The sequence below is a fragment of the Chlorocebus sabaeus genome, chromosome 7 (assembly GCF_047675955.1).
Source record: "Chlorocebus sabaeus isolate Y175 chromosome 7, mChlSab1.0.hap1, whole genome shotgun sequence".
NCBI lineage: Eukaryota > Metazoa > Chordata > Mammalia > Primates > Cercopithecidae > Chlorocebus > Chlorocebus sabaeus.
Window position 1 is genome coordinate 40,115,577 of NC_132910.1, and position 25,171 is coordinate 40,140,747.

General features: G+C 38.6%; 1 protein-coding gene across 2 annotated transcripts in view; it reads left to right on the plus strand.

The window, feature by feature from the left end:
- The window catches only part of HERC3 (HECT and RLD domain containing E3 ubiquitin protein ligase 3), a 123,577-nt gene that overhangs the window by 59,882 nt on the left and 38,524 nt on the right, over positions 1 to 25,171 (plus strand). For both annotated transcript variants that reach the window (XM_007999237.3, XM_007999232.3), the window contains exons 4-14: positions 4,706 to 4,865; positions 8,975 to 9,051; positions 9,824 to 10,045; positions 10,999 to 11,090; positions 11,966 to 12,096; positions 12,668 to 12,828; positions 15,219 to 15,295; positions 19,277 to 19,401; positions 21,036 to 21,095; positions 24,280 to 24,391; positions 24,797 to 24,986. In XM_007999237.3, coding sequence (XP_007997428.1) covers positions 4,706 to 4,865; positions 8,975 to 9,051; positions 9,824 to 10,045; positions 10,999 to 11,090; positions 11,966 to 12,096; positions 12,668 to 12,828; positions 15,219 to 15,295; positions 19,277 to 19,401; positions 21,036 to 21,095; positions 24,280 to 24,391; positions 24,797 to 24,986 — 1,407 coding nt within the window. The remainder of the gene's footprint in view (positions 1 to 4,705; positions 4,866 to 8,974; positions 9,052 to 9,823; positions 10,046 to 10,998; positions 11,091 to 11,965; positions 12,097 to 12,667; positions 12,829 to 15,218; positions 15,296 to 19,276; positions 19,402 to 21,035; positions 21,096 to 24,279; positions 24,392 to 24,796; positions 24,987 to 25,171) is intronic.

Consider the following 25,171-nt stretch of genomic DNA (forward strand, 5'->3'; position numbering starts at 1 on the left):
TGCCGAGATACAGTGTATCTCCATCACCCAGACTTTCAGTAAAAGTCTGCTGGACCCCACAGACTGGGTTGATAGTACTTTGGAGAAAAAGTAGTCAGGAGAGCGGAGTGTAGCAGCAGGAGGAAAGATGTGCAGGAGAGTAGGAGTTCAGTGCTAACAGGAAATCAAGAGTTACGGTGAATGTGAGGACTTAGAATGTGTAGAATGGTAGGGCGAAGAGCTGGGTTTCCTGCAGTGTGTCTCTGTCTTGTTTTCTGCTACTAAAGAAAAGTTTAATTGTAGAGTTGACGATTTGGGGAAAAGCAGAAAGGAGACATCTAAGTGGTGAAAGTTTAACCCTCTTTGTACTACAAACTGCTTACATTTATTTTATTATAGTTTTATTAGTTAAAAACTTAGTGCCAACTTTTAATCACTAATTTTGTATATATTGTATATAGTAGTCCCTCCTTATCTGCAGGGGATGTGTTTCAAGACCCCCACTAGATACCTGAAACCTTGGATAGTACCAAAAGCTATATATACTACGCTTTTGCAATCTGGTAACAGAGGCAGCTACTAAGGGACTAACAGGCAGGGGGCATATACAGCATGGATATGCTGGACAAAGGGATGATTCATGTCCCAGGCAGAGCAGGACAGTGAGAGATTTCATCACAGGACTCAGAATGGTGTGCAGTTTAAAACTTATGAATTGCTTATTTCTGGAAAATTCCACTTAATATATTTGCACTGCACTGATCGCAGGTAACTGAAACTCTGGAAAGCAAAACCTCAGATAAGGGAGAACTACTGTCCTTTCTACCCAGCTGCTGATATTATTAACTGTAAGCCACGGGATGTGTTTCTCATATGAACAGACGATGAGGGAAAAGATAGTTTTCCATTATCCATAAGTAGGGTATTCACTTGATAGGTTACTTTTACCAATTTAAAATATATGTAATTCTTTTCCATGGGGAAAGACAATATAGCTTAGTTAAGTATAATGGGTTTTGAAGTCAGACAGACCTGGTGTCCATCCCAGTTCCACCAATCATTAGTTGTGAGCCTTGGCCAAATTACATCCTCTTTCTGAGCTGAGGACAGCTGTGGTACCCTTGCCTCACAGCGTTGTTGCAAGGCTTAAGAATCTGCATCATCCATTTACCCCCTAGACTCATCATCCTTCTCAGTTACGATCTTTTGGTGGTTAAATGACAAATTTACCATTAACTCAAAAAACATTAAAAAATTATGATGGGCTCAAGAGCTAAGTAGAACTAACCCTAATAATGCAAGTCCAGCTGAACTGCTGACTTGCTATAAGCAGCACTCCACATTGGCCACTGTGCTGCCCTACCTACCATGACTTGTTCAGAACTGAAAACATTACTAAAGACTTTAAAAACTTTAAAATGTTGCTGTGAAAGGTTCAGAGAGAAAGTATACTTTTATCCTCAAGAAATACCAAATGCTTCTTCAGTGTGTTTAGTTATTTTAATGTGTGGGTTGAGGTTCCATCATGATCTGCAAAATATAGTGTATAGTCTTGACGGAATGAATCAGAAGAGACTGCATGTGAAAATGAATCAGAGGGCACTGCAGCCTGAATGTTCCCAAGTGGGGCAGGGGTGTATTCAGAGAGAGGAGTGAATGAGGCATTCATCAGCACACTGGGCTGACCTGGGGGTAGATTCTAGAAGAGGGATTATAGTTCCACAGTGACGGATCTTCAGCCTGAATTAGACGAGCACAGTTTTCTGGCTAGAAGAAATAGAATAAGTTAGACTTGTGTAACCAGTGGTTTGGTTCTCCATCAACATTTGGTTGCTGAACAGTATTTCTGCCTTTGTGGCTACAGGTTTTATTGTTGTGGTGAGGGTAGCTGGATTTCCTGTTGTTCCCATTGTCCATCTTCTTTAACCTCTGCTCACTACTTACTTCCCAGCTCAGCCTTGCACCAGGCACAAAGAATAGTCCTTTACCTTGCAAAAATGTGAGGAATGCTATCAAAGGAGCCCAGGTGGGGTTGGTAAGTGATGGGACAGGAATTGGTTTGCCTAGAGATTGACGTGACTAGGAGTCAATGGTCATTGGAATCCAGATGTTCCCTTTTGAGGCTACTCAGCTGTAGTAAAGACAGGATCAAGAGAGGGATGCTATTGAGAGATTGAGGGAAAGAAAACGGCAGACGGATCAGAGCCACAGTGTCAGGATAGTGGGGAAACTTATTAGTGTTGTGTTAGGCTATATACTAACATTCAGACAGTTAAGGTAGCAAGAAGTTTAGGTACCAAGAGACAGGCCTCAGTCATGAATAAGGCATCAGGCTAGGTCCCAGGCCTAGAGAACAGAAAAGCCTTCCAAGTCTTGGAATTGGTATGAGGTGGAAATTTGGTTAGAGTGGAGTCTGAGCCACCTGGGCTCCTTTGATAGCATTCCTTACATTTTTGCAAGGTAAAGATAGGACTATTCTTTGTGCCTGGTGCAAGGCTGAGTTGGGAAGTAAGTAGTGAGCAGAAGTTAAAGAAGATGGACAATGGGAACAACAGGAATTACAGAATCTTTCTGTTTATTATGGTAATTTCTCTGGCATAAACATATTTTCGGTTAAAAAAGTGTTATTGTTTTGAAGGAATATATTTATGCAAACTGTGTTTAGGTTAAATAACAGTTCCCTGCCTCACCTGTCCTTATCTTGAATCTCACTCCCTGTCATTTCAACTCTTTAGCTTTTTTTTTTTTTTTGCTGCTTACCTTTATGTTTCTACATAACATGCTTATAATATTATTTCTTGATTTTTTTTTAATATTGAACATAATCTGGAAACTTCACACTGGCAAAGATTAGAGTTCTGTTATATTCTCTACCCACCCTTTCCTCTTCTTCACCACCAGACACTCGTCCTTCCCCAAATAGTTAATCTTTTAAATAAAATTTGACAATTATTAACTATGGAAAGTATTTTTGTTCGGTTATTATGATTGCATGTACCATGATTACTTTTCTTTCTCATAAATCATTTTGTTTTTCCTGAAGTTAATGACTTTAATTTTTTTTTTCCCCCACAGTAACCTCTCTATCTCTGGTAGAATTATAAAACTCATAATGCTCTAATAGCATTTTCTTTTTCACCTTGGAGACATCCCTCCACCTTTGCTTTGTAGGCATGCTACACTGCTGTCTGGAAAGGTTTCTCACCTCCTTCCTGTCTGTGTAAGATTCCTGGTTCCTAAATCCTGAGTTCTTGTTTTGGAGGCATATCTTCCAGTAGCTTTCTGAGAAAACCAGTATGGGAGGTAAAATATTTTGAGAGCTTTACATGCTCCAAAACTTCCCTTTTGCTCCCCTTGCCTCACATTTCATTCACGGTTGGGTATTGAATTCTTGCTTGAATGTTACTTTCCTTCAGAACTGTGAGGGCATCGCTCCATTGTCTTAACAGTTTTTGGTGTTGCTTCTGAGAATTATGATGCCATTCTGATCCCTGTTCTATTGCATATAAACATGTTCTTTTCTAGAAACTTTTAGACTCTTTCTTGTTATTCTGAAATTTCAAGATGAAGGGTTCTACAGTAGATATTTTGTTGATCATTATTCTGGGCACTTAATAGATCCTTTCAGTGTGAAATTTTCTTGTGATTTTTTTTTTTGAAATATTTTATCTTGTGATTTCTCCATTCTCTCTGGATATCCGACCTCTTGAAACAATCCTCTAATTTCTTATCTTTTTCCCCTTCTGATTTTCTCTTTGCTTTTTTCTTCTATTTCCTAGAAAATTTCTTCATTTCTAACGTTCAATCCTGCTTTTGAAGGTTTTTCTTTTTTTTTTTTTTAATTTATGGTACCACATTTTTGGTTTCCAAGATATTTGTTTGTTTGTTTTTTGAATAATGCTTTCCTATAGCACTCTCTTTCTAGTTCATGAGTGGAAATATCTTCTTTGTTTCTCAAAAGACTTTTAAGAAACTTTGCTCCCTGCATGATCTGTTTTTTCAGAGTTCATTTCCTTCTGTTTATGTTGCTGTTTGCTTTTCATGTTTAAGTTTTCCTCACACGTAGGGTGATCCTTGTCTGGCCTTTTACTTTTAAGGGTGAGGTGCTAAAATGTGAGTGGAGCTGTGTGTGTGTGGGTGATTCTTGTTGACTGATAGGAAGCTGGACATTTCATTGAGGAACACACAAATGTCACTATCTGTGGGTCTTGTCTTTTGGGCCAGTTTTCCCAGAGAGAAATCCTTCTATTTCCTCACTGTATACATACAAGACTGGGTTCCAGAACTGAGGGGAGAAAGCTGTTTAGAATTCTGGGTGTGTTTGTGTGTGGGGGGAGAGGGTCTCATTGTTCCAGGCAGGGTTTCGCTCACTCCCGCTAGTTTTAGGAATATGTTTCATTTCCACTCAACATTTAGGCCTCTTGGATGGAACATCTCCAAATATTATAGGCTTCTGCTTGGAGAGAGAAACACCAGGCTCATGGCTGTATAGGTTCAGAGAACATCTGGGATGTGTGTGCTACTATAGTTATGTATGTTACCCAGGGTCTCCAAATGTAAATCGATAAGAGTTTAGAAATATGTGAAATTTATAATCTCTATAAATATTCAGATTAAGTGGTTCTTGTTAAAAAATAAAACTGCCCAGGAAGATAATCCTGTGTAATGGCAGCAGTATTCCTGTTTCTGGGTTGTACATTTTCTTCCTCCAATTTGTCTCTTTCAGAACAAATTGGAGCTCTGGCAGATCAGCATATCATTCATGTGGCATGTGGCGAGTCCCACAGTCTGGCCCTCAGTGACCGAGGCCAGCTGTTTTCTTGGGGTGCAGGGAGTGATGGTCAGCTAGGACTCATGACTACTGAGGATTCTGTGGCAGTGCCCAGGTAAGAAGGTTTTCAAATGTCAGTCGTTTTAAATACTATTTCCTGCTGTTGATTTGTTAGACTCCTTGTTTTTCTTCTGTTTTCTTCATTTAATTGCTATTTCCTTTGTGCCACTCCTGTGCCTTATACTATTAAAACACTTGTCACAAAAGTTGCAATTACTTATAGAAGTGTCTGTCTCTGGTTCAAAAATGTGAGTCAGTTGGGAACTGTACTTTATTATTCTAGTAGCCTGGTTGCTCGCTGAGCGCCTGGCAATTGATAAATGTTTGAATAAAAAAATCATCTTTCACATTGTAGGCTTATTAACTTTTGACTGAAAATTGCAAGTCTGAATTACTCAATTAAGTTCTTTAAAATATAATCACAAGGCTGACCTGTTACTCTAATGATAGGCAAATCACCTTAAGCATTACAAACAGCTAAAATACCAGATATACATAGATTCTTTAATGTAAAAGTATCAATACAGTAGGTTTTGAGTCTCTTAAAGATTTACTTAAATCTGAACCTTAGATGATTTAGCTAAGTATCTAATAGTTGCCACTAAGAGAACATCCCAAATATTGTAGTTACTTTCAGATGGACTTTTTAGTGGTGGTGTCTCAGTTTGTTGACGGTTCTTAATGATCAAAGAGCTGCCATTTTATTTCCTCTATTTAATTCTTACTCCTTTATGCTATATACCACTACTGTGGAACACATTCTTTGTAATTGTTGATTTAATATCTGTTTTTACTACAAAGATGTGAGCTATTAATGGCAGGATAATTGGATGATTTATTTTAGCATCACCATTGCTAGGAGTGCCTGTCACATACAGTGCTCAGCACAAATTTAATAAGTGGCCTCTCCTCCTCTGCCTAATTATTGTCCCCTTTAAAGGACAGCATATTCTTCTTCCTCTTCTTTCTTGCCCTTCTTGGATTGTTGTCTCTTTAATCAAAAGTTGTGTTAAATAAGAACATGGAGGTAAGAGTGTTTTGATTCATTTCCTGATTTAGGACAGGTAGTGTCTTAGATTCATTTCTTCCAAAAATTAATTTAATTTTGTGGGGAGAGGAAGAGTGGCAGTAAGAAAAAAGAAGTGCTAGATGTTATGTTGTGTGTAATATTAGGGAAAATGTTCATAACATTAATGGCAAAAATATTTCATTTGTTGATGACCAAAACACAATTAAGGTTTTTAATGGCATTTCATTTTTAAAAATGAAGTAATCTGTGCTACAGTAGTAGCTTAATACTCATTAGTTATGTTCAAATTATGGATGACTTCCAAGACTTTGTATATAGTTTTTTATTATAAGTTAATTGAAATAAATTCATTAATTTATACCTTTGTATTGTGGAAAGTAACATAGCTTTGATGTCAAACAAGCCTTGGATTCTAATACTGGCTCTTTTACTTCTAAGGTGAATGACCTTGGGCAGGTTGTTTAACTTTTCTAAGCCTCAGTTTCCTAACTTAAAAATGGAATTACTTACTGTGTACCTTATAGAGTTGTGGGGAGGATGGAAGGAGACAAGTAGGTAAAATACAGTATGTGCTTGCACTGTGTGAACCCCCTCTTCCCTACCTCAAGGGTACAATTTCTCTATTATCTTTGTTCTTTTGACCTGCTTCTTTTCTACAACTGATAGTGACAAGAGTAATGGTGATGGGGAATTTGAGTGTAAACTTGATAGGAAAAGGGTTGTTGCTATATAGCAACCTGAGAAACATTGGTCTCTTAGGCAGTAATGCATTTTTCAATTTTAGAAAATAGTGCTGTTCTATAAACTATTGATTAACACAACTTGGGTGAATATCCAGGGAATTAGTCTGAGTGAAAAAAGCCAATCCCAAAAGATTACCTACTGTACGATTTCATTTATATAGCATTTAAAAAATAACAACATTTTCTCAATGAAGGATAGATTAGTGGCTGCCAGGGGTTAGGAACAGGGGAAGGGGAGGAGTGGTTATAAAAGTTTAATAGGAGGAATTCTCATGGTGTTGGAACTGTTTGGTATCATGACTGTGGCAGAGTGGATACACTTACACGATAAAACTAATACCCAGAAATGAGTACAAGTAAAACTGGAGAAATATGAATGTGATTGGTAGATTGTATTAATGTTAATATCTTCAATATCCTGGTTATAATATTATATGTAATTTTGCAAAATGTTATAATTAGGGGAAACTGGACAAAGTATATAAGGGATTTCTCTATATTATTTCTTACAATTGCACATGAATCTGTAGTTATAAGAATAAAAAAAGTTAATTTATATTTGGTACTAAACACTAAATGTGTTTGTGAACTCTATTCTAAATTTTTATATCTGAGAAAATAAAACATGAACAAAAGCATTATCTAAGTGTCGATCTAAATAATCCTCTGTCCTCTCCCCCAGAGGATATCTATCTTCAAAGATACCCCTCTTCCAAGGGGTATCCATCCGACCCCTTAGTTTCCATGGCACAATACACTTAGGGAAGATGAACGTGACAACTTGTCAACTATTCAAATAGAGAGCAGGAGGTATTCCCAGGGTGCCCAGCTTTCTTGGGTAGTGCCAAGCACTTTAACTGGAATTTTTCATTTAATTCTCACCACAACTCTAAAATAGGTGCTGTTCTCTCTCTTTCACATGAACAAGCAGGGGAGTAAGATTTGAAAAGAAATCATGTGACCCTTCTCTTTACCATCCTAGGAATTTCGGGTTTTGGAGGCATGGCTCTTATTATTTTTCTTAATTGTGGTAAAATACACATAACATAAAATTTACCATCTTAACTATTTTTAAATGTGTAGCTCAGTAGTGTTAAATATGTTCACGTTGTTGTATAACCAATCCCTAGAACTTCCTTTTTTCTTACTTTTTTTTTTTTTTTGAGACAGGGTCTCACTCTGTCTGTAGTCCAGGCTGGAGTGTGGTGGTGTGATCACAGCTCACTGCCTCGAACTCCTGGACTCAGCTGATCCTCCCACCTCAGGCTTCCAAGTAGCTAGGAATGCAGGCTCATGGCACCGCACCCAGCTGCTTTTGATAGTTTCTGTAGAAACAGGGTCTTGATTTGTTGCCCAGGCTGATCTTGAATTCCTGGCTTCAAGCGATTCTTTCGCCTTGGCCTCCCAAAATGGTGAGATTACAGTGATGAGCCACCGCGCCCGGCCTCTATAACTTTTTTATCTTGCAAAATTGATTTCTATGAATTTGACTACAATAGATACTTCATATAAGTGGAATCATACAGTTTCAGCTTTTTGTGACTGGCTCATTTCATGTAGCATAATGTCCTCTAGGTTCATCCATGTTAAAAGCATGTGTCAGACCTTCCTTCCCTTTTAAGGCTGATTAATATTCTGTTGTGTGTGTGTACCATATTGTATGTATATACCCAGAAGTGAAATTGACATTTCACTTATTTTGGATGGTGGCATTTCTGTTATTTTGAAAGCCACATAGACACCAACCATATTCTTAGGATCTTTCTTCTGTAGCTCTTTCCATTTGGCCCTGAACTGAAGAAGACAAGGTGAGAAATAATGGAGGATTGTGGCAATGGGTCTAAATGCAAAAGTGTTTTTTTGTTGTTGTTGTTTTAAACAGTAACTACCTAAGAGACAGGAGGCTGATGAAAGACCTAATAGAATTATATCATGTAAGATTATATATTTGATTTAAAAAAGAGTTTTTTTTGAGGGGGTGGGACGGGGGACAGAGTCTTGCTTTGTTGCTCAGGCTGGAGTGCAGTGGTGCGATCTTGGCTCACTGCAACTTTTGCCTCCCAGGTTTAAGCAATTTTCCTGCCTCAGCCTACCGAGTAGCTGGGATTACAGGCATGTGCCACAATGCCTGGCTATTTTTTTTGGTATTTTTAGTAGAGATGGGGTTTCACCATATTGGCCAGGCTGGTCTCAAACTCCTGACCTCAGGTGTTCGTCTCGGCCTCCCAAAGTGCTGAGATTACAGGTGTGAGCCACTGTGCCCAGCCTTAAAAAGACTTTTAGGCAAGATGATGTTATTTATTATTGATATTTTATTTAGTTGGGGATATTTCTGATAATTGTGTTTGTGTGTGAATATCTATCTGAAAAAGAAAGCCTTTTCTGTTTTAGGTTAATACAAAAGCTGAACCAGCAAACAATATTACAAGTTTCCTGTGGCAACTGGCATTGCTTGGCTCTTGCGGCTGGTAAAGTAACATTAAACATATGCTAATGCTATGTTAATTTTGAAAACTTTCTCTTTGTCTTTTTGTGTGATATTATCTAACTCAAAACTTTGAATTAACTGGTTAGGGTCTATGCATTGCTGTTGGACAGTGACAGTTCTCAGATGGGCTTTGCATAGCTCATCCTTTTCTCAGGGTGTGGATGATGAAGTAGGTGGTCATCACTGCTGCTCCAACTTTCACAGGGGAAGATGAGCAGGGGTCAGGACCATACCTAGGTGTTCTGAGCATGGAGAAGATTGATTTTTCTTAGCGACAGCCAACTCTCAAGCTACATTCCACTATCAAGCTCCCAAATAAATGGAAAAGGAGTTGGAGAAACCTAAATAAATCTGCACTTCTGTGTCCTGCTTGATTATCTGCAGAGCAGACCAAGTGGTCATAGCTGGACCTCCTGAAGTCTTGGGTCTCATAGTCTTAGTATGGTCAGAACTAGTTGATCTTGCTTAAGCCTGGTAATTGGCCTGTTTGAAATTGAATTTACTTATACATTTAATATTTTCTGTGTATAAATTTTAATAGCCTTTGAAGGGCAGTAAGACTCAGCTTATCTCTCTGTTATCACTTGGGAGTTTGGGTTTTGGCAGTCTGACAGCATGAAGTGTCTCTGTTCTTTGCTCTTGGGTGGGTTTGGTGTTGGGGGGCAACTGGCAAATGACCCTAATAACTTGATTATTTTTGTGTGTGGAGCTTGTATCATTTTATGGTAATACCAGTTATCCTGTTATTTCAGATGGCCAGTTCTTCACCTGGGGAAAGAACAGCCATGGGCAGCTTGGCTTAGGGAAGGAGTTCCCCTCTCAAGCCAGCCCGCAGAGGGTGAGGTCCCTGGAGGGGATTCCACTGGCTCAGGTGGCTGCCGGAGGGGCTCACAGCTTTGCCCTGTCTCTCTCAGGAGCTGTTTTTGGCTGGGGGATGAATAATGCAGGGCAGCTGGGGCTCAGTGATGAAAAAGGTAGGTAAACCCTTCATATGTATGTATTTAGTTTAAAAGCACATTCATTTAACACATGCTTCTTGAGGATCTACTATGTGCTAGCCCCATGTGAGATACTAAGGGAGCAACAGTGAACAGAATAGAGAACATCCTTGTCTTAGTGGAGACTGTATTCTAGTGAGTGGAGGTGCAACAAAACCAGTAAATACACAGGGTTTGAGAGTGCAGCTTCCTGCTTTACATAAGGTGGTTACGAAGGGCCCCTCTGATAAGAAAATGTTTGAGCAGAACCTGTAGGAAATCAGGTGGGAAATGGGACATGTAGATGTCTGGGTGAAAAACATTTCTGTCAGAGGGAACTGGGTGTGCAAAGGCACTCATGTGGGAAGAGATGTAGTTGGAGAGAACGGGAAGAGTAGCACAGCTGCAGGTCAGAGAGGTCGTGTAGACCCAGTTATGCAGGGCCCTGAGGGGCATGGTGAGGATTTAGCTGGTTTTCTCAGTGAGAGGGGAAGACCCTGAGGGTTTGGAGGAGAGGTGTGATCCACTTTGGCTTTGGCTGTAGTGGGTCAAGGGGGAAGCTGGAAGACCAGCGTGGAGGTTGTGGGAGTAAAGTCAGATTTTAAATGTATTTTGAAGAGGAGGCCAGTTGGTTTTGTTCACTGCTGGATGTGTGGTTTGAAATAAAGAAACAGCTGGAGGGGCAAAATGACTGTTTCTGAAATGGGGAAAACTATGTGTGTGTGGTAAAGTGAGCTGGAGAGTGGGCAGGGTTGGAGAGTGTAGGGAAACCATGGGGTAGGTTTTTGGTAAATTAAAACTGAGAAGTCTGTTGGGTATCCAAGTACAGATGCAGGCAGGAAACAACATGTGTCAGGAATCCAGGAATCCAAAATTCATGCCAAGATAGTTGTGTGTATTTCATCTCAAAGTCAAATGGTAGTGATACTCTGATATTTAATTTATTCTAGATCGAGAGTCTCCATGCCATGTAAAACTCTTACGCACACAAAAAGTTGTCTATATTAGTTGTGGAGAAGAACACACAGCAGTTCTCACAAAGGTAAGGAGCTCAGAGGATTCTACTTTGGTTCTGGGTGATTAGAATTGCTTGATTATTTTAGTGTAGTGATGGTGTGTGATTACAGTATTGTGGCTTGAACTCGAATGCTCTCTTTCATGTTTGTTGTTTTCCAAAGGAGTAGAAAAAGACTACTTTTTTATATGTCTCTGTTATCCTCTTTGGTAATCTTATAGAGTGTCTTAGTAGCATTTAAGAATAGTTCAACATAAATAACTTTAAAATATAGGACAGTAGATACATGTGTGTATATATATCCTATGTTCCTTTAAAACAAGTCATTTAAATATATAAAAAAGAAACAGCAATTTAATGTTTTAAAATAATCGTGTTTCTTTTGCTTCTAAATATATTCTAGAGAGAATGAAAATGTATTTTTATACTGAGCAAATATTATTGTAGGTTCACTTTCATAAAATGCCTTAACATTTATTTAAATTATTTAAATACAGCTGTTAAAAAAAAAAAACAGCTTACTTACCAAGGAATTTGTAGGAGCACTTAATTTCTTATATGTGAATGATATGTAAAATCATCTCATTTATCCTAGCTCATTGTTTCTCCTTTTTTAAAATTTTGCTTCCTAACACATCATCATACTTTTAAACAATTTTTTAAATTTACAGAAGGCACACATTCCTTTGAGCAGTGCTATCTTTGTTCCATAAAGATGCAGTCTGAAATTCCCTTTTTATTATTTTTCTATTTAATGAACATCCTTACAAAGTGATTTTGGCGAAGTGTCAAGTGAATGTAGTGCTCTTGTGCACATTGTTGTGATAGGCGTTTTGTATACAGGTTTTAGAGGTGTACCCTTAAGGATACAGTGAAGTCATATGGTGTTTGTTCTTTGTTAGAGTGGAGGTGTGTTTACTTTTGGCGCTGGTTCCTGTGGGCAACTTGGACATGACTCCATGAATGATGAGGTTAATCCTAGAAGAGTTCTAGAACTGATGGGTAGTGAAGTAACTCAGATTGCTTGTGGCAGGTGAGTGCTCCTCAAAGCTTCCTTGTATTCACTTGGACCCAGAAATGGGTCTTGTCTTGTAGTGATGAAGAATGTGATTATACCTAGTGACCGTCATTTTAAGAGATCTTAACTGCATGCATGCCTGTGGTGAAATGTGGAGAAAGACCTTGGTAGAGTGTGGCAAGGAAGGGTTTTAGATAAGCAGAGCAACATGGAGAGATTAGGCTTCTTTTGGGATAAAGAGTAGCAGGATGTGGGGAAGGGATAAAGAAAGGAAAATAAGAGAGTCCCTAAGAACTTCTTGGAAATTTTTGCCTGAGTCTACCCTGCTTCTCTCCGTTCATCTCAGAGGCCACATGCAGCAGATCATTCAGCTCTTCGCTGACTTGCCGCCCTCCTCATGATCTAGAGTATTAGAGAAGGATAGTATTATGGAGAGCAGCCGCTGCAAGAAGAATCACGTGTTAACATGGGGAAGGCTCTATAGGAGCACCCTGTGCTGTGCACATGTGGAAGTTAAAAGTCAGAGTCAGAGTGTACATCCACATTAGTAGAAACTATGCTGATGAGTTAAATTATTTTTTCACAGACAACATACCCTAGCCTTTGTGCCTTCTTCCGGACTCATCTATGCATTTGGTTGTGGAGCAAGAGGTCAATTAGGAACTGGGCACACTTGTAATGTCAAGTGTCCATCTCCTGTCAAGGGTTACTGGGCCGCCCACAGTGGCCAGCTTTCAGCCCGAGCTGGTAAGAATGATCGTCTCTGGAATTTAATGGTATTTTAAGTGATGAAAGCAGTTGTTTACAGAATATGTATCTGTTACTTACTTTGAGGTCTTTTGGAGGGAATGAAGATAAGGTATTTTTTAACATGAATTAATAATTTCAATACTTACTATGCATGAAACTTTATAGTTGAGGTCTTAGACAATAAATAAGGCAGGAAATACTGTTGTGTTAGGCTGTTCTTGCATTGCTATAAAGAGCACCTGAGACTGGGTGATTTATGAAGAAAAGAGTTTTAATTGGCTCACGGTTCTGCAGGCTCTACAGGGAGCATGATACAGGCATCTGCTTGGCTTCTGGGGAGGCCTCAGGAATCTTACAATCATGGCAGAAGGCGAAGAAAGAGCAGACACTTCACATGGCAGAAGCAGGAGCAAGGGAAAGAGTGGAGGGGAGGTGCCATACATTTTACACCACCAGATCTCATGTGAACTCAGAGCAAGAGCTCACTTCTCAGCAAGGGGAGGGCCCAAGCCATTCATGAGGGATCCGCTCGCATGATCTAAACACATCCCACCATGCCCCACCTCCAACATTGGGGATTACTACAATTCAGCATGAGTTTTGACCAGAACATACATTCAAACTCTACCAGTTACTTTGTTTTCACAGACCTTGGTGGTGGTGTGTACATTTTATTGTTGTTGCTAATAATGATAGTTTGCATGTACTGAATGCTTAATGATGTTTCATTACTATGCCAAGCACTCAAAATAGCCTAAGAACTAGTTAGTGGTTGTTATCCCCATGTTAGAGATAAGGAACGAAGTCTTAAGGAGGTCAAGTAATTTGCCCAAGGTCACATAGATTCTGGAGGCAGGAATTTAAACCCAGGTCATTCTAAATCCTGTGCACTATGTTACCTCTACTTTGCTATTTGTGTTTTGGTACATAACACGATGTGATTTCTTTTTATGCCATTTTTTTTCTTCCCTTAAAAAATAATTAAATAGCAGTCTTGGTTTCACTGGAAATCAAAGTAAGGCAGTCATTAATATTGAATGACTGCTTCACCTTGAAATAATAAATCTGAGGCTGAAATGGAGCTAGAGAATCATTAAAAGGAAGTGTAATTTAGTAATTAATTTTGATTTTGAAGTCGATGAAGTGACACACTTATGGCTTGATCAGGAATTTGTTTGAAACAGTAACCATCATAAGTTTTAATACTGGATTATAAGAAACTCAAGGACACAGACAAACTCTTTTCCTTTTTGTAAACCTAGCATATAGCACAGGACCTGGCATGAACTTGTCACTCAGTAGACGTTTTTGGAATGAATATATGAGCATCTGAAATGTAGTGCAACTTAAAATATAAATAAACAAGATTTTGTTTGGGTGATGTTCCCAAAAGCAAAAGAATGGCTTTGTGTCCTCTTCTCTGTAATTTGTAAATTCTTTTCTCCAAAACATTGTACTCACACGTGGAATACATTTATTTAGGAAGTTTACCAACTCAAGTATTTTTTGGTTATTTTGAAAGCGCAAATTTTTGAAGTTGAATTATAATGGTCCTGACTTCCATGGTCCTAAATTTGTGCTTGGATGTTTGCCAAAATGATTTTATAACATAAGCAGGTAAATGTCAGTTATGTAAATGACATGGTTTTAGGAACCCTCTTGGTAATGTGGGAGCACAGAGGAAGGCATGGAGGAGTATTGTGGTTAGAGGAAGTTTGAGCTGTGCCTCGAAGGATGATTTAGAGTTAGCCAGGTGTAGAGGACTGTGAGGGAGTTGGTGTGAGCACCACCAAGGTGCAGCTCCAGAAGCACATTCAGGTTATGCTCCTGGTGGGCACATTCATGGAGAATCCCGTGTGCCAGGGACAGCAGAGGGAGGAGGCACCAAGATGTGAAATAGTGTGGTGTATTAGAAATAAAGGCAACATGGTAGTAGGAGACTGTCGCCATGGACACAGTGTAATGGGAGGTGAAGCAGGGAGCAGGAAATGGAGGTCCTTCCATGGCAAGATTCATCCTGAAGGGGCGTGGGTCCACCACACTCACATGCTGAATTATTTGTTACCGTAAAGAATAGTGCCCATTTCAGATTTCAGGTCAGTGGCATGCCAGAGTTAGAATGAAAAAGAGAAACAAGGTCAGGATTCGCTGGCAGTTGGGGAGGGGCAGAAGAAGAGTTAGAGTGGAGGATACCATTTTATATATTTATTTTTAATTGAAGTAGAAACAGTCCTAGGCAATGAGCCAGGGGAGAAGATTTCTTACTTCTGTGACACAATTAAAATGGATAGGTACCCACTCTGAAGCATATTCTGCAACAGTAGAAAAGCGGATCAAGGAGAAACTTCAATTATTGAAAAATATGCTTTCGGAATTTTTTTTGACAGATCGCTTTAAATATCATATCGTTAAGCAGATCTTCTCTGGAGGAGACCAGACTTTTGTACTTTGCTCCAAATACGAGGTAAAATTTTTCTTGTGACTCTTATTTCCAGGGAGGAATAATGGTGAACCAATATTTGTTTTAACAAGTAATTGCAACATAAAGAGCAATGTTACTCTTTGTTTCTACCAATCTTATGTTATTTCTAAAATAAACAAATTAAATCTGGAAGAAGTTGTCTCCATTTGGCTCCCTTGAAGTGCCAACAGTTCTCCTGGTATTATGGAGTTCTAATTTATAATTTGAAATTATTTATTTATATTTGTACTTGTTCCAGAAACACTGTAAAGGATGCCTAGGGAGTTTGTACTTTGGCATTATTTGATTTTCCATTTCTTTTCTTCCCTGTTAAGTGGCAACAAATGCTAGGTATTTGAGAACTTGGTGGGTTTCTTTGATGTGATCGAGTGTGTGTGTGTGTGTGTGTGTGTATATATATATGTAAGAGATACCACAATTTTCAGATGTATTTTGTTATTTATAATCTGCTCATGATGTGACACCAAAATTTCCCTCCTATTGTCTCCCGCATCACTGTAGTGGATAAAGACAGTGTGACATTGTCTTTCTGCTTGAAGGTAGAGTATGGATCCAGGACTCTGTGACAGGGCTCGAATTCCTTCCACTCTTCCTTACTGGGGGAATTCAGTCTGAAAACAGCTGCACAGATTTGTTGTCAGTGCTGCACTCCTTCCCCTGTGTTTTCTTTCCTCTCTTCTCTTTTCCTTCCCCACCCTTCCTGCTTTTATTCAGCAAGCATTTCAACAGGACCAGCTCTGAGTGGTGCATGGATGCTTATGCTCTCCTGGAGGAGCAAGGGAAGGGGCTGTTAGTGATGATAAAGGAGTCAGAATTGACCAGGAAGAAAATGAACAACTATGGAAACCAGGGGCTCTTTTGGTCTTGGAAACTTTCTCTGTTAGTTTGATACTTAGCTGTCTTTAAGTACACAAAGTTTTTGCCTTCTAGTCACTCTGGTTCTGTGATTCTGTTGGAAAAGGTCCTGGTGGAGCCTGAGGCTGTAGGCTGGACAGCTAAAGCTGATGATGAGCTATTTTCCAGGTCAGGTGCCTGAAGAAGGTGGCTTAGTGCTGCCATCTGGAGTGATTTGGAACTGCTGCCTTAGCAGCAGTTTATTTTAGACCCAGCCTCAGAATGTGTGTTACAGAGAAATCCTGAGGAAAGCTGAGGTTATTCTTTGTTTCTTCAAGATGTCAATAAAACAAAATACAAAAGGCACTGACTTTGTGGAAGATAATCAGTTTTTGTCAATAGGTAGTGGCATTTTAAGTATTTATTTCCCCTAGTAACTGACTAGAATAATAGTATCCAACTTTAATTTTCCTGTGAAATTTAACATGAAACTTAGTTTTCTTTTATAAATACAGTATCTGATATATGTAACTTATATGTAACTGATTTTTATTATTGTAATTAACACTGTTGGGCCTGGAAAACAACACGCTGATGAGAAGGAAGTAAAGTAGCATACTATTAGAGAGACAAGACAAGTTAAAGTTTAAACAACTGGAAAGAGGGAGAGGTACCCATAGCATAAGATCACAAAAAAAAAAAAAGAAAAAGGAAAGTAAACATTACTTAAGAAGATGTTACTCTTAAAAAGCTGGACAGAGAATGACTTTGACGAGTTGAGAGAAACTGAAACCTATACACATTTACTTAAACTATTAACCAGAGATGATTATTTAGATACAGAGGCCAATCAAATCGTATATTTACCCTGTTACCATATCACTTAAAGAACCAAGAAAAAGCACCTGTATAGTTACAGCCTCTATGTTTTTTGTTTGTTTTTGTTGTTTTTTTGAGACAGAGTCTCACTCTGTTACCCAGGCTGGGGTGCAATGCCATCATCCTGGCTCACTGCAACCTCCGCCTCCTGGGTTCAAGCGATTCTCCTGCCTCAGCCTCCTGAGTAGCTGGGATTACAGGCGTCCACCACCACGCCTGGGTAATTTTTTTGTATTTTCAGTAGAGACAGGTTTCACTATGTTGGCCAGGCTGGTTTTGAACTCCTGACCTCAAGTGATCTGCCCTTCTCAGCCTCCCAAAGTGCTAGGATTACAGGCGTGATCCACCACGCCCGGCCACAGCCTCTATTTTTATAAAAGGCTGACTCATTCATTACTGCCAGGCCTTAGGTGAAAGAAGGGAGGGAAGGAGTTATAGTCAGATACCCCTTTGCTACATTGATTCTAGGTCTTGGGAATTTAGTGAATGTAAACCATAGCATCTCCTTTTCCTTTCATTTTGTTCCCTTGATAGAATTGAAGAGGGAATGTGGTTGGGATTGTTACAATTGTGTGTGTGTGTGTGTGTGTGTGTGTGCCTATCTCATAATCTTTTTCCTGGAACAGTGATTCTTAAGCTTGGCTGCCTACTGGAATCACCTGGGAGCTCTATAAAATACTGATGCCTCTAGAGATTCTGATTTAATTGGTCTGGAGTATGACTTGGTCATCAGGATTATCGAACATTCCCATGGTGATCCAAAGTCCAGCCAAAGTTGAGAAACACTGACCTAAGAGCAATTTTTCCTTTTTTGCCTGTATGTATTAAAGACAGGAAGAATGATGTTTTTTCTTGGTTCTTTAAGTGATTCTGAACTTGTGCTTCACCCAAGGCATCTCTGGTTTATTGGACATATGATAAGGATTGAGAAAATAGTTCCAAGTCTATATTTTATTGTAGGTTTATGTTAGAATTGATGTTCAGCTGCCCCTTTGAATGGGGGAAATAAATAAAATTTACACAACAACAGTGGTTTTAAAATGAGGTAGAAAGACAATCTGTGTGTGTACTCCAGCTTCCCTGTATGTACTTCAAGATGATTTTTGTTCTCTCCATAGATATCTATGGCCATTTTAGTAGAATAGTTATCAATAACCAGATGATCACAAACTTTGTCAAGCATCTGTTTTATTACATGCTCTACTCCTTCCTCCCATAATGATACCTTAACTTGAAGCTATGGGAAAGTAACCAAGAAAATTTACTTCGAAAGTTTTGTTTTTATGTGTAGGTACAAAGGAGAAAAAAATGATCTCATGAGCTGATGAATGAGTGCTTTAATATTACCTTTTTCGTCTTCACTGGAGACAAGGAGTATAAAGCACCATCAACTTTTTCTTAGTTCTTGATCAAGAACAAGGTTTGGGGAAAATAAGTTGAAAACAAGCAATTTTAGAAAAGGAAAGTGCTTATTATGTTTTTTTTTTCTTTAATCTCACTGAATAAAAGATGCAGTCTTGGGCAGCATTTGGAATTTTCAAGGACATACATTATTGACGTCTTTTTCTGCCATTTTTCTTATAATAGCTGTATACTTGAAGCAAGAAGTTAAGAGTCATTGTTTTTATAGGTTATTTGTCATATAGATTATAACTGAACTCTGACTCTTTTGTAATACATTTTGTTGAAGTTTGGTGGACATTTATGGCAGGTGACTAAAACCTTAAAAACCTGCTGTTACAGTGATTCAAAGCAAAGGGGAAAGAGGTCTGGGAAAGTTGTACTGAGTTGATTTCTCTGGAAAACAGACCCGAGACTCAAAGGTTTTTGGGAGAGTGCCCTCTAGAAGAACATTTACTGAGGGATGAAGGAAGCGGGATTGGGCAGAGGGAGGGGCTGAAATGCAGATCAGTTGTAACAGGGGCCTCAGCCAGTCCCATGAGGAGCACTGAAATTGTGAGGTCCTTCAGCCAGTCCTGAGTTGAGGCAAGGGGACTGGACCTTTGCACCATGCCTCTACCTGCCATTGGATGTGATAGTGAAGCAACAGTCAACGCCAAGTCCTGGACAGCAGCCCAGCTGGGATCTGTCAGGAGCTTCCATTCTGAAGGGTGGAGGGGATCTGGGCGGCACACCACAACATTTAGATCATAAGTGAAACATAAAATGGAGAATATGTGGGAGAAAGGAGAGGAGACAAGATCCATGCTACGTAATTTCTTCTTTTTACTGTTACATTTAATTCTCCAGAATTCTTCTCCTGCTGTTGACTTCAGGACTATGAACCAAGCACATTATACCAGTTTAATAAATGATGAAACCATAGCGGTTTGGAGACAAAAACTCTCAGAACACAACAATGCAAATACAATCAAGTATGTGGCTGCTTGTCTTCATTTTTTTTTTCTACAAAGTATGTCTTAACTTCTTAGCTTAGTGTGATTTTCCCTACTTGCATATTGATACTGTGAATATAAATGGGGTTTTGCATTTTAGGGAATCGTGGGTTTTTTTTTTCTTTTTTTTTTTTTTTTTCTTTTTTGGGGGGGGTTACTATTTCAGGGTTGATCTCCTTAGCCCCAAATAACATAATGGGTGGATCCCCAATTCTTACACACAGTATATGCCTCAACCTGCCTAGTTCATTGTAATATCTTAAAAATCCCGACTGATGAAGGCCTGAGTTGGTGATTCTGCTAAGAGAGCTTAGCGTTCTGGTTGTGTAACTCCCATGGGTTTTAGTGTATGCCTGTTCCAAAACGTCCCAAATCTGAGACAGCTGTTATCTTACCTAATCTTAATAATTTCTAGCATTTTCCTATTCAAAATGATTGAGATGATAATTCAGAGTCAGGTAGAAAAAAAAAATAACAGTAAGTAGGATTGAGACCTTTTATCAAATTTAAAGGATAATTTTCCTTTGCACATTTTTACACATTTTCATTGGCTTTCCTCAGCCTCTCCACTTTTTTCTGCAAAGTCTGATTCTTGGGAAGAGTAAATCAAGCTCTGTGCACTAAGTTGTGGTTATCCCCAGAAACGTACATAATGGTTCCTGCATTATGACATAGATTGTAGTGGGCCAAATGACCAGGACTCTAAACTTTGAGGCACTTGAGCTAGTAATTTTTTGAGCAAGAGAGCATTAGGAACACCCTAGAGCAGCTCTGTGGCAGTCTTCAGAATCCCTCACCATAGGATGGCTCTGCCAAGGAACTCAGGCTGGAAGGGTAGCAGGGGAGAGGAGATGAGGGCTAGCTGGGGTCCAGCGAGGGAAACTGTGACATTTTACCATTAGTTGTCTGTTTTATTATTTATAAAATGAATGGATGGAAGAAATGATCTTTAAAGATCTTTCCTGATCTAATTATGTGGTTAACAGAAACTACTGTAATCCCCTCCCCAGGCGTATATTTGTGTTATTCTTTCCCTTTTCCTTGCACTGAATGGAAAGGCCCAGGATTCCTGATGTCCAGTTTCATTTTGGGTCCTCAGAATTAGCTGTTTCCCCAGAGCCTGTATAATAGAAGGTAATGGGAATAAGTGCTTGTTTCGCTTATTTTTTAATTTCCATCTCAGATATGCAGCAAAATAGAAGTAATTTTTCAGTTATTAATTTGCAAAGATAATTTCTGTGTTTGGGAAGTAACAACTTGGCTTCTCTTTTTTGGTTTTATTTTGTGTTTCTCTTTGGAGTTTAGATAGGGCACTTCTTAGATGCTTGGTGGTAGGAAAATGTTCAAGACCATTCTTGGGACAAGAGGTTTTCTTTCAGGAGCTTTGATATTCTTTTTTTTTCCTAACATGGAAAACTTAAGTTCTTCTTCGTTTTGAGATGTGACATCCTGTTTTTCTAAAGCAAATGCACATTTTCCAAAGCTTCAGCTGACTAAGAAAGAGCTGCTATTAATTAAATCCTAGAGTAAATGATTACTTTATTGTTGATGCTTAAATAACCATTTATTTGTAATTATTAAAGGCTTCCCCCACCCTTCTTTTTTTTGAGCAGTGGTGTTGTTCAGATATTATCTTCTGCAGCCTGTTGGAATGGAAGTTTTCTTGAAAAAAAGTAAGTGACTTAGAGCCTTTAAAAACTTTCATGTGTACCTGTAGTCTCAGCTACTAGGAAGGCTGACACAGGATGACTGCTTGAGTTTAGGAGTTTGGGGCTTTAGGATGCTATGATGATGCCTGTGAATAGCCACTGAACTCCAGCCTGGACAACATAGTGAGGCCCCCTCTTTTTAAAAAAAGTTTATTAAAACCCCACATGTGATGCAAATACTTACTCAACAAAGGCTGTGAAAGATTTTTCTTCTCTTTGATGGTGGTTGGCCTTAATTTAATGGGTAAGCTGATGCTTTGCACAAAAATTGGAATGCCTAATAATGGTAATGAGAGGACATCTCATTACCTTTATGAGGAAGAGCAATGCTGATTCATACCTGAATGGCAGAAAAGCAGATTACCGAGAGAGACTGTATCTCTTTCAGTAAGATTTTCAGAGTATTCTAAGATGTGTCGTAATTTTAAATTCTTAGTTCCTCAAATAATCTTCTTGATTTCTTTGGTTTGCTTTCCCATAGTTTTAAAATTTTTATTATTATTTTTAATTTTTTTCTCTCAAAAGGAGTGAATTTAGGGAGTAATTCTAAGGAGGCTTCATGGGCTCCTTGGATTTAGGTCCAGCCCAGCTCACCAGAGAATTATATTTGAGGTTGAACTCCCCAGTAGTAACTAGAATGTTTATTTTCTTAGTCTTACCCCTTCTGCAAATATCTCCCTCAGGAACCTGATGCAGCAAAAGGGTCTTATCATGGGTTTGGATCTTTGGTGATCCCAAGTCCTAATTATTTCTCAGTCCTTTTCTGCCAGTGACCAGGCTAATGAGATCTCAAGATGAATTAGACTTCATTTCTGTGAATCCCACCCCTACCCCTCGATCCCTGTGTTAGTCAAGGTTCTTCAGAGAAATGGAACAAATAGGAGAGAGATAAATAGATAGATGGATGTATCTGTCTATCTAGAGAGAGAGAGAGAGAGAGAGGGGATTTACTACGGGAATTGGTTCACCTGATTATGGAGGTTGAGAGATCCTGCCATAGGCATCTGTAATCTGGAGAACCAGGCGAGCCAGCATCATGGCTTAGTACAAGTCCAAAGGCCTGAGAACCAGGGAAGCTGATGGTGTAACTCTCAGTCTGAGGCTGAAGGCCTGAGAAATGGATGGGGGCTCCTGGTGTAAGTATTGGAGTGCAAAGACCGCAGAACCTGGAGTTCTGATGTACAAGGGCAGGAGAAGAAGGATGTCTTAGTTCCAGAAGAGAGAGAGAAAGAATTTGTCTTTGCCCTGCCTTTTTATTCTGTCTGGGCTTTCAGCTGACTGGGTGGTACCCACCCACACTGGATGAGGATGGATTTTCTTTGCTTAGTCACTAATTCAATGCCCATCTCTTATAGAAAACTGACCCAGACATACCCAGAAATAATACTTTAGCAGCTACCTGGGTATTCCTTAATCTAGTCATGTTGACTCCTAAATTCAACCATCATTGCCCTCTCCCTATAAATGAGTCCCTAACTGGGTTGCAGGAGGTCACTTCAGAAACTCTCTTTGGTTACATTTAGAGATTATAAAGTCATTTACTTTTATAATTAAGGCAGCTGGAATGAGCTCACACAATTCATTTCATATTTAGTAATTAGTTTTTTCCTCCAGGGAAGGATATTCTGGATTATGCTGATGTTGGCCTTCCAGAGCAGAGTTTCTCAGCCAGGTTGATTTTGTTCCCCAAAGGACATTTGGCAGTTTCTGGTGACGTTTTTGGTTGGTGCAATGGGGAGGGACTTGCTATTGGCATCCAGTGGGTAGAACCCAGGGATGCTGCTAAACATCCTTCATTCGCACCTGCCCAGCAAAGAATCCTCTGGCCCCAAAAGTCAATAGTACCAAGGTTGAGAAACCTTGTTCTAGATGGATAGCTTTCATGACATTTGGGAAGGGCTCTTGGCCAGACTTGTTAGGTTGTTCACCCTTAGTATCACAGATTTCATATAGAGTTGTGGAGAAAGCCTTTTACTTTTTTCAAACTGACATTTCAGAAAGTCTACTCCTGTAGTTTACATAGGATGCATCACAGGAAAACAATCAAAATGAAGACCAGTTTTACAAAGCAATAAATATGTATAGACAAAACATTTTGTTTTTGTTTTCTCAACAGCATAACAAAAAGTATCTGTAAGCATATGGAAAATTACATACTGGAAACCAGAATTCATTTGTATATTTTGGGCAGATTTATTTTAAAAATAATAACAACAACAACGAAAGACCCAACAAACAAAGTACAAGCAATTTATCTTCATGTGACCATAGGGGTTTCAATACATATAATTACGATTTTTTAAAATGTTAGAAACTCTTTTTTGTTTTCAAAAATTATAACATTGCAGTCAGAGTGTATTCAAATCATCCGAATGTGTCCATTACTCAAAAACAGAAGGCTGCTTTGCAAATAGATAGCTCTTTTGAAAATTAACAAATGTGGTAGGTTCAAGAGCGGGATATATGAGATATTCTCTGAGTCTCAAAAATGCTAAGATTTTATTTAAGGTTAAAAAAAGATTTAGTTGCTAGAAAGTTAAAAATAGTAGCAATGAAATTAGTCCTTGGGTGAATGTAATTGTATCCTTTGTGTTAACGATGAGAGACATTAACTTTGCATTTACTCTAGATCATTTTTATTTTAAATACTTTGGTAAGAAAGGTTTTCAACAAGGAGGTTCTACTGTCGTTTGTTAATGAGTGCACCAGTTTGCACAGGGGATGTTATTTGCCCCAAGCAACAGCATCTACATCTAGTTCAATGAGCCACAAATACAGAAAAGAAAACCAAAAAACACTATACGAAATCAGGGAAATAATTCTTTGTTTATAAACTTCAAGATAACCTTAAATTGACATGACAGTCCTTGTACTTTGACTTGAAGGAAAACAGATTTAAAAATTTGAAAATTCTTGTAAAAGGAATTCCAGTGTGGTTTATTCTTTGTGAAATAATAATATTCTTTATTTTGAGTTTATTATTTTGAGATTTATGCAAAATGAGGTATTTTTGTGGATCTTATCTGCCAGGTCAAATTTAAATCTGATTAGTAAGAACATCGTATTTTGTTTACTTGTTTATAATTCCTATCAGAGTGTTTGCTTTGTTTTTCTTTTATTAAATACTTTTTAAATTTTGTTTGTTTAGAATTGATGAACATTTTAAAACGAGTCCCAAAATCCCTGGGATTGACCTGAATTCAACTAGGGTGTTATTTGAGAAGTTAATGAACTCTCAGCACTCCATGATTCTAGAACAGGTATGTTTCTTATATTTGTAAAGTGCATTCTTAAAAATGCATTTTTGTATTGATGAATTCAATTTCAAGCGAAAAAGAGTAAGATGAAAAAGTGAAAGTCTCCAAATCTTAATTTTGTAAAGTATTTACTTTGGGAATTAGACCTACCTTTTGTTTTCTTTCGGCTTAAACCTTTCCAAGGCAGTGCCCCTCTAGAATATACAGTTTGCACTGGCAGGGATCCTTGGCTTTTCTTTTCATGGATGTATACTGAGAGCCTAGATCAGTGTAGGGCTCATAGTAGGTTCTCAGTGCATAGTGAATGAATGAGAGTTGAGAGTCTATCAAATAGGTTATGAACTTAGAGATAAGTTAACTAGGTCGCAGGTTTGTTTGAATTTCTCATTACTCTTTTCTCTCATACAGATTTTGAACAGTTTTGAAAGTTGCCTGATTCCCCAGTTGTCAAGCTCACCACCAGATGTTGAAGCCATGAGAATCTATTTAATACTACCTGAGTTTCCCCTACTCCAGGATTCCAAGTATTATATAACATTGACTATTCCCTTGGCTATGGCCATTCTGCGGCTGGATACAAACCCCAGCAAAGTACTAGGTAAATTTGCTAACCTCGATATCAGTGGTTTTATGCTCATTTGTTTTGTTGGTGTGACTCCTGGCTCCAGTGGATTGAGATCCAAGAATCTATTTGTTGCCATTTAATATCCTTAACACTTAAAACCTTTTTTGCTTTGCTGTTAATTTTTAGCTAACCCTATTTTCAAGTTGAAAATAAAACCA